General features: G+C 38.5%; 1 protein-coding gene and 1 long non-coding RNA gene across 2 annotated transcripts; one reads left to right on the top strand and one right to left on the bottom strand.

Moving 5' to 3' along the window:
* Positions 1 to 624: 624 nt before the first annotated feature.
* Positions 625 to 5,300, bottom strand: LOC117416946 (adiponectin-like). The gene is made up of 3 exons (XM_034028455.3): positions 5,174 to 5,300; positions 2,963 to 3,250; positions 625 to 1,960 (listed from the first exon to the last, which is right to left on the bottom strand). The coding sequence occupies exons 2-3, from the start codon at positions 3,216 to 3,218 to the stop codon at positions 1,422 to 1,424; spliced, it is 795 nt and encodes a 264-aa protein (XP_033884346.1). The 5' UTR covers positions 3,219 to 3,250; positions 5,174 to 5,300; the 3' UTR covers positions 625 to 1,421.
* A 1,200-nt stretch (positions 5,301 to 6,500) lies between these two features.
* Positions 6,501 to 8,879, top strand: LOC131740060 (uncharacterized). The gene is made up of 3 exons (XR_009330689.1): positions 6,501 to 6,673; positions 6,759 to 6,936; positions 8,640 to 8,879. It is a non-coding gene; the product is annotated as an uncharacterized LOC131740060 (long non-coding RNA).
* The last annotated feature ends 1,001 nt before the right edge of the window (positions 8,880 to 9,880 follow it).

Genomic DNA, 9,880 nt, shown 5'->3' with positions numbered 1-9,880 from the left:
CTAGTCTGTAGCCTTCAGGGCATTGTATTGGTAAAACACTGAATATGTTTACATTATATATTCTAGTCATTAACTCACTTAAAGGTGTAATGTCCCATTTTGCGTCAGAAAGACATTTTCCATATTTAAAAGTACATTGACGGGGTTTACAAATGGGAATAATTATCTTACCCGCCTGTCATTCATGTTATTTGGTCTCCGATTCTGTCCTTTGTAATGTTTTGTATCCTCCTTAAAACGTACAAAGTAGTCTCACCAAGATTCTTAGCACTGTTGTCCACTATAACACACATAGACGAGGACAAAGACATTTAAGGTGCTTTTTTTTACCCCTTAATCACACATGAAAATGATCAGCCCTAAAGGTGCTACCTGTAAAATGTAAAACAAATTATAATAAAGACACCATTGGTAATAAATGTTAATATTGCTGCTCTGCTTTCCAGGCCTACAGGTAAAACTGTAAGTGAAGAGGTCAAACATTTCGGGTAATGCCTTTACCCTTGTTCTGGTTTCTTACCATTTTACCTACATTTAGTAGCAGGAGCATTCCTGTTTATCTAACAGGGTGACTAGAGAGACAAGAAGGGTTTCAAAGACACAAAACATAAAATGACAACAATATTATTGAATAATAAAAGACTGTTTTAATATGTCATTCTGGGAAAATCTTAACATTTTCAATATACATTTGAATATTTGAATAGGAATATTTTAAGACAGCACACAAAACTGATTTCAACTCTTTCTTCTGGGCCTGCTGTTTGTTATTGGCTGTAAGCAGCATCAGAATACATATGCATCCTTGGTGACCTTTGTGAATAAAAATACCTTTAAATAAAATGTGAGAAGTCCAACAACTGGTAACATGGAGTGCAGCCATCTGGCTATCAAGTTAAGCAGCAGAGCTGTATTAGACTTTGAGTGGACAGAGGACACAATTACATTTCTATGCCACATAGACCCACCTGGTCATTTTAACTCTGAATAAAAAACCTCTGTTGCTCTCTCACATCGTGCAAGTCTGGTGAACTGGCTTCAGTCAATGCAACAAGGCCACTTGGTATAATATACTGGGGTCAACCAGTAATTTATAGTATTTGTACAGTATAATTCCTTTAAGGTGTAGGGTACAGCGTATTCTCACTGGCGATATACTGAAACTACCATTGAAGAGATGTTCTCTTTATTAACAACAGAGTAAATTACACTATTTACCAGTAAGTAAACAAAACAAAATCGAAATTAAAGGGAAAAAATTTCTTAACGGGGAAGAGAGATCTAGAGATCCTCCGTTGTTGTCCAAAGTGGGCGTTTGATAGAAGTTTAAGTAAAGTATCACAAACCTTAAAAGAATAATATGATTATAATAAGTATACACTGCTGATGCCTTCACCCGTCCCTCCTGCACGAACACCCCTTTAGCGATCTCCGTTTACTGTTTTCATATCAGGGTAGAGAAGGAATCCAGAAAACGTGGAATCGTTGATGTTATCGGCGTAGATTCCTGCATAGGCCTCTTCTCCGTACACCTGAAGCCAGACCTCCTCCCCTGTCTCCAGGTGCAGGACGATGGAGCCTGAAGCCTGGTCGACGTTGTTTTCCTGGAACTGGTCGAAAGTGAACATGATGGTCTTGTCACTCTTGTACAGGCTGACCTTGACGTCTTTCAGGTAGACAGTGAGGTGGTAGGTGAAGTAGTACACTCCAGGAATGGAGCAGCGGAACTTGCCTGTGCTGTCATCGTAGTGCCTCTGGCCGTTGTAGAAGATCTTGCTGAACTTGATGGGCACGTTGGGCATGGGGGTGCGGTCTGTCAGCCCCACACTGAAGGCAGAGCGGTAGAGGAGGGCGCTCTCCCCTTGGTCGCCCTTCAGGCCTGGGGTGCCAGGGAAGCCGCGGGGTCCCTCTGGACCAGTAAGGCCAGGCTCTCCGGTGTCACCCTTCTCTCCAGGTGCACCTGTTCAACAAAAAGGGCATTCAAGGGCTTTATTTGCGTGATTATCAACATTTCTAGTGGAGAAATATTTATATCAATTGCTCCCAGTAACAAGTACACTCTCTCTAAACAATGCAGCCATCCCAGGATCTTGCATTTCGGTATCTCTAGGCTGCAATGATTTTGATACAGACACTTGATTTGGAGTGGTGTTGGGCAGGAGGAACTCATATTTTTTTCTAGTCTATCGAGTATGTTTAATAACAGAATGTCTGTTCCTTAAAAGATTAAGAGTTAATTGAATGTTGAAGCACATTTTTATCCCTCTGGCAGGATTGATAAAGGCCTGTGTTTAGAAGCTTTATTATAATAGTGCAACAGAACAGGGGATTGCCACTTTACACCCAGGAGCTCTGCAGAGTATATTAGCGAACTAACAACTCCTGGAGGACAAGGGCCTGCCCTGAAGGTGTCCACTTTGAGCTCACTGGGGTCAGCTGTAGCGTGGTGAGGATAAACAGACCCTGACAATTTTGCCTCCCTAACCTGCGGGAGCACCAGAGCCAATGCGACATTCCCTGTTGAATCAGCAATGATTGGCAACTTCACACAGAATGGAACAAAACAAGCTCCCATGTCTGTATGACTCACCCTGCACACTACAAGGATGTGCATTTAAGTTAGCCACTCAAGGACCCTGTATTCAGCTCAATCATTTTATGGGGACACTGTCATTTACAGTTATTCATTACTACTGTAAATACACATGCATGACCTTGGGAGTACCTCAAAGGTCAATGGCATTTAAGCATTTTAAGATTAATAGTTAGTGTTACCTTGAAACTGAATAAGGTCGATTTGGTACCACAAATAGCTTTGAAAGTCTCACACATAAAAACGTTCTGTTTTGAGAAAATTGGAAACTAAAATAATAACAGCAAAACCTGTAATAACACAGGCCACCACGAGAAATGACAAGAAAATGACATTTTAAAAGCAGAACATTATTGTTTCTGTTTTTACCTGGTTCTCCTGTGTCTCCCTTTGTTCCATCTCGTCCGTCTCTGCCGTCTCTCCCGGAGGCTCCATTGTGTCCCGGGGTTCCTGGCACGCCTCCCATCCAGCCGGCACATGGCTTCCTCTCATCCACTACCTCACCGCCTGGGCCTTCTGCATGCTCTTCGGGGGCCTCCGCCTCCACCTCTTCACCCTCCTCCTGAGAGTAGGACAGCTTCACCACCAACACCAGGCAAAGGAAAAGGGTCCGAACCAGCTTCATTGTGACAGCAGTCTGTCCTCAACTTCTGCAAGCTGGACAACATTTTAACATTATGGAAAGCAGCTACTGAGAAACATTTCAGTAAAGGAATGCCTTATCAGCTTATTATCGCATTATATGTCTTCTAAATCATCGTTTATTACTGTTGCTGCACTCGTGGATAATTGGCATGTTTCATAAAGTCACCATCTTGTTTTACATCTGGGCCTAAGTCATTAGCCAACCTGAACAAGACTGAATGACTGTAATGAGGCCATTAAAGAAAAAGGCCACTTGGGGTGAACTTGGAGTGTGCATCAGTAATTTCTTCCCCCGTGAAACAGTAAGTTTGTCAGTAATTTTCCATTGCTCAATCTTTAAAAAATAAATAAATAAATTCTATAAGGAATAAGTGGAGAACAATTACCAGTAGGTTTAAATGATTATCAAAGCAGCATTTCTGAGTTCCAGAGTTACAATGGTAACTTAAGAAAACTATAACAACGTTATCATCTGCCACAGAATTTGCTGATACTTATCTAAATAAACTGCTGACTCCACCTCTAATTTTATATTGAGTTTATTGGCTTATTTCAAATTGGAATGACAGGCACTCAAGGCAAATTATTTTCAGATATAAACCTGCAAAAACCGCATTGATCTGCCACATTTTGAAATGTGGCCAGGTGTTAGGGAAAAAATCATTACAGAGCCAGCAAATGTATATCTAGCTATAATATTTCAGGGATGCTATAATAAAAAATGCAACCCTAGGGAATGTTTGTAAGTTTCACTGAATATTGATATGTCACTTGTTATATTATATCCTGAAAGAATGTGCAGAATCACAAAAATATTCCTATAGAACCATTATTTCTTATAAAAGTTTACCATGGTATTTTTGCACAGTATTTTTGCAGTTTTATCATGCTTTTTCCATGGTTATATACTATTTATTTACCATAGTTTACCCTGGTTTGCCATATTTATTAATATGCTTTACCATACCTTGTTATTCTTTACAATGTTTCCTTATGCTTTACATGTTTTTATTATGCTTTATTAAAATTTACGATGGGAAACTTTCATAAGGGATTATCCATTCGGAAGCATAATTTTAAACCAAAGCATGGGCCACCTGTGACATTCTAAATTAGTGTGACATGCAGAATTGCCTTTCCTAGACAAGATCAAATGCTTGTGCTGCCCCCTTTAACACAACAAGGAGTTATTTTTAAACCAATGACTGCTGATGTCAGCTTCTGCATTGCATATTGAGCTCATGGGGTAAAAGTAGGCAGCTACTAAATGCCTTCATTGGATTTGACTGATAACTGTGTCAGAGGCCATATTCTGACATTTCTCAGAGAAAGCACACATTTTTGTTATTGAAATAGAAGGAAGTTGCCAATACTGGAGAAAGCCAAAATATATTTCCTATAAATAAATATTGTGGACTAATTGGATGAATTTACATGTTTTATTTCTTCTTCTTCTTCTTCTTCTTCTTCATAATAATAATAATAATAATAATAATAATAATAATAATATCAAACTTGGAAAATCTATCTTTCTAGATATTTATACCTAAGTTTAGGCGGTATTTGAATTGTTTTAGTAAAATCAATATGCTTTTGAGATATTACAAGAAGCATTTTTTCAGTTTTGTGCTACAATCTTTTTACAGCATAAACTAAACAGTGAATAACGATTACGAAAGACAAGTAACAACTCATTAACTTTCAAAGTAAGACAGTCAAGTTTCAATACAGTACAAAAAGTAGCACAGTGTTTAGACTAGATTTCTGAAATCTGTACCATGTTCAACTGGCCAACGACTGAGGGAATCTGTTGTCATCCTCTCAATACAAAAACTAGCGCTGCACCAACAAAATGAGATTCTAAAACTCAAAACAACAAGGTACCAGACTGAAAACATACGCCAATTGTTAAAATTAATGGAAATGAACACTTACCGGCTGCTCTGTATTGACTGGCTAGTTCACTGGGAGTGGCAGTGGAGAGAAGGGGAGAAGTCTTTGGTTCTCAATGTCATCGGGGCCTCAGTAACTGGGAGCGATGACTATCACCCTATATTTATCCCTGCCAAAATGTATTTAAAGCATGCAGATTTAAAGGGACACCCTCCCTTTTCCCTGGCCTGATTCATTCTCAGCCTCTTACTAGCTATTTTTTCATTGAAATTGTCCTTTCTTTACCATGATGCAATTGTGCTTTATGATGGAGGATGATCCACATTCTGAGGTTGGTTTATAATGATCTTAACAGTGTCTCTTAATACCACCATCCTTTCCTAAACCTGCTTTTTGCAGAACTATTTTCTTGGTAACTTTGTTCTATGAGATAATGTTAATAAATTACTTGCTGGGGAGAAAATACAATGAGGATTAAGATTTAAAGATCAACATCTGAACAGATGAATAATATAGACCCCACAAAAAAAAAAAAAAAAAGATTTGTTTGGCTTAGTAGCTCCCAAGCTTATGCATTGGCAAAGTTTACCATAGCGTTACAATGCTATGCACATACTTCCTTGTTTTGTACCATACACTTTTACCACAGTAAGGTGAACCTAGCTCTGAAGAGAGGGCAGCAGTGTGGAGTAGTGGTTAGGGCTCTGGACTCTTGACCGGAGGGTCATGGGTTCAATCCCCGGTGGGGACACTGCTGCTGTACCCTTGAGCAAGGTACTTTACCTAGATTGCTCCAGTAAAAACCCACCTGTATAAATGGGTAATTGTATGTAAAAATAATGTGATATCTTGTAAGTTGCCCTGGATAAGGGCGTCTGCTAAGAAAGAAATTATTAAGAGATCATGGAGGCATTAAATTCCAATTATGATGCAGCTGATTATCAGTGTCACTGTGAGACCTTATGGCAGTGACCATGTTAAAAGAAATATATCTAAAATATAAAATACATTCAATTATATTTAAAATATAGAATGTCATTTTTATTTCCTTCACAAAAGGTCCTTCATGAGTGGCGTTGCCAATGTCTTACACAGCATCCTACGTGTATACTATATTGTTAAATAAGAATTCAACCATATAGATTATCTTAATGTGGCATATTTTTGTAATATGCATAGTCAGGCCTTTATATGTAGCATAGCAAAAACATACCAGTTATAAAGCAGCTTTGAAATAATTATTGAACAAGAAGCATTCCAAACTACCCCCTAAACATAAAAATTACCGCTGCACAAAGGAGCCGGCTCCTTTGCAAGGAGCATATATTGGGCTTATGTCTTCGTGTGTGATTACGTTACCTACCAGCCCTGCTGCTGCCTTACCCAGTGCACGCTACACTCTCCCTGGCCAGCCGCTAACCGAGATCGCTACACTACTTAAAGTTGATTCCTAAAGTTTGTTTTAAAATGGTAAACATGAATCGTTTACCACAGGTTATCTACTGAAAGAGTCTTCAGGAACATCTCTACGGCTTCTTACAGGTATGTGTATCTACACACAACCTTACATCACTAAGGGCTTGGGCTCATACCTTTAAGATGAGGGAACATGAACTCACTTTTTCAGGAACAGTGGGTTGAAACCTGGTTCCAGGAGACCGGACCTAGCTTGAGCAACTTTGCTGTATCAAACCCCAAGTCTACGCTGGTGTGACATCGGGGCCGCCGCCAGGTTTTATGGGCCCCGTGCAATGGACCTCTAGTATCAGAAAACTGGTGACGGAGTCAGAAATCGCGTGTGATGGGTAAGTGCACTATTTGTTACATATAGTTATTTAATTTCTACATATTAAATAACTAAATCTAAATTGAATAAAAATAAAACTTTTGAAAAAAGGATGTGTTTTTAGACATCTTCATCTTCTTCCTCGTCGGTCGGGAGTCCAGCATCTCTCAGACGAGCTTTAAGGAGGCGTAGCGTATGCTTTTTTATTAAAGCTATACCACTAAATATGTGTTTTCCTTTTTGCTTGCATAGATACAAAACTTAAATACATATATGTAAATATTATATTCTAACACTCTATTTGGACATATAGCGTGTGTTTGCTATGACAATTCAAACAAAATGTTCTATGATCATTTAAAAACTAAATCCGCCTCCGCAGTAGGATCACAATAATCCTGGTATTTTGGATCAAAGTAATCCTGATCTCCTCTTTAAATTCTGAAAAACCCAATTGCAACATTTAATCATGCTTAAAAGTGCGATCGGATTACCAAAACAAAATCCGGTTCACAGTAATCCCGATCACATTTTGATGTTTTGAAAAACCCAATTGCAAAATATAATCCAGATCAAACGTGGAAATCCGATTACCAAAGCCGGCCCAGGCGATTTAACAAATATGCTTTAACGCATTGTGTTTGGGTGGCAGTGACCTTTTCATGAACTTGAGCATGTCTGCAAACCAAACCAGGTGTTGTGCTAGGCCTCAGGTCAAATCTTTAAAAACTGTCTAAAATAGCTGTCACTATAAAAATAGGAATCACCATTTACAAAAGGAAAGAAATAGTGCATCAAAGTAATATTCGGATAAGTTATTTCATAATTTGTCTTTTCAATATATACGCTGCATATTGGGAGCATTGGTTCTCCAAACCCTCCAAAATCTCAATACCAATTCAAAATGTGTTTATGTTGAAAATAGTTCATTTTTACCCATTGAAAACTGGAAGGTTTATCCACCTTTAAAAGTGAGGCATCTGTATTGAGGGATGCACAAGAATGTTATGATAAAACTCCAGATGGTGCTGTTATCAAATATCTTAGATTCTCTTTGTTGATTTACATACAGACATACCAGGTGAAGTATAAATGTAAGCATGTGTTGCAGGTGTGCATTAGCACTTTATTATTGATTTCTTTTTACTCTGTTGTTGTTCACGTGTGTGTATTAGTTATTTTTATTTAAGATATGTGTTTGTAATTTCACTGTGCACTGTTTATGATTGTGTGATGTCTTGCATTTGTATTTGATTTTGTTTATTTGCACTAATGACTTTGAATCACGGCACTTGCCTGGACTGCATCCCCACCTAACTGTCTGAAACACATTCCACACTTTTTAACTTTTAATTGTTCCTAATTGACTAAAGGGTTTATAAGGCATGGGAAAACATATATTGAGGAAGGGGGTGGGAAGACAGAGACAGAGACGTTTGCCTTGAGCCACAACAGAGTGAGAGACGCAAGCCGCAACTGAGAGAGTCGAATAATAGCCGCAGTCGCCGCCCAAACAGATACACTAGCCGGGAAGCAACAGAAAGAGAGCACTGACCACAAGGGTAATTGAGTACTCAGAGGGCAAAGAGGTGGATGTACCTCCCCCCTTGCTAAGTTAAGTGTTCAATCTCTACTTATTTTATTGTGTTGCGGTTGCTGAATTACTCTGTCCTTGAAAACTCAGATTGCTTATCCGAAGATTTAAATCGTTTACTTTCTTAGAACTTGTCACCAGCTGACGCCCCTCCCTGTCTACTAGAGTTGCTGTAGCTCGTTTGAGTCTATACTGCATTGGGACGCTGAGAAGACGGATTCTGGACGTTTTATTGTTTTAACATTATTATTGCTATTGATATAGTTACGCTCGTTAATACTATTGCTGCTATTGTTTCTATTGTTATAGTCATTGCGATTATTGTTGTTTTCTTATATTCATGTGCTTGGCCATTTTAATGTTTTTATACATTTAAACTTGAGTACTTTTTATAGTGTTAAATTTATAAACATCCATTTTTGATTAATTCCTGTGTCCCTTGCCTGTGTTATCAGTGTTGCTTGCCCACATTTACAAATTATTGAATTTGTCTATGTGTTGCATAGCAACACATGCACCTAATCTTCTTGCAGCTGACTCCATTAACTAACCCGAAAGAATCTGTTTGCATGTATTTCTATTTTGCTTATCACAGTCCAAACTTATGATTCTGATCTAAATTAAAAAAGTTTAACAAATTCCTCGGTGAAGATGTTTGATTTTAGTTGAATAGGTTGAAGAAAGTTAGGTCTCTTGAAAGATAATACATTGATTATGTTAAATACTAAAGCAGTTTGTTTTTCAACCATTGGACAGTGGTAGAAAAGATTACAAGTGTAGGGCCGTATTCATAAACCGCCTCATCTGGCTTTTTTCTTCTTAATATTATTCCTATCATTAAATGTGTACAGTATAGTAGAAACACATTCAATGATTGAAAATAATTTGAACTTCAGAGTTGCAGACTGTGGTGGAATTTTCTGCATACAACCGAGCAGGCACCGGTCCCGTACCGAGAGAACGATTGAGACAGAGACAAGTCGGAGCAACTCACATTTTATTAGTCTGCAGACTGGAGCATTCAACAAAGTAACAGAGACTCTGCAAGCAACCGCAAAGAAAGCTCAAAATACACTAAGTCAAACAGTTCCTTATATAATCAGTTTTTGCACAGAGTTCATGACTTGTGGTAATTCCTATCCTGCTCAGTCAGCTCAAACCAACCTTGTGGTATTCTTGATACTGTTGTCTACCGAGTTTTCTGATTGGTTGATTTTTCTAGTTGCTAGGGAGAGAGTGTCTGTCAGGTCTCACAAAGTTGATTCCCCCAATACAAGAATATTAGCTAAGTGACTGGGGAGAAAAGAGGAATTATCGCTGTCTCAAAATATTATCATTTGAGACAGTGTCCTATTCTCATGTCGCTGAC

This window comes from Acipenser ruthenus, chromosome 12 (assembly GCF_902713425.1).
Source record: "Acipenser ruthenus chromosome 12, fAciRut3.2 maternal haplotype, whole genome shotgun sequence".
In the NCBI taxonomy this organism is placed as follows: domain Eukaryota; kingdom Metazoa; phylum Chordata; class Actinopteri; order Acipenseriformes; family Acipenseridae; genus Acipenser; species Acipenser ruthenus.
Note: the sequence above shows the minus strand (reverse complement) of the source record. Positions and strands in the feature narration are given on the sequence as shown.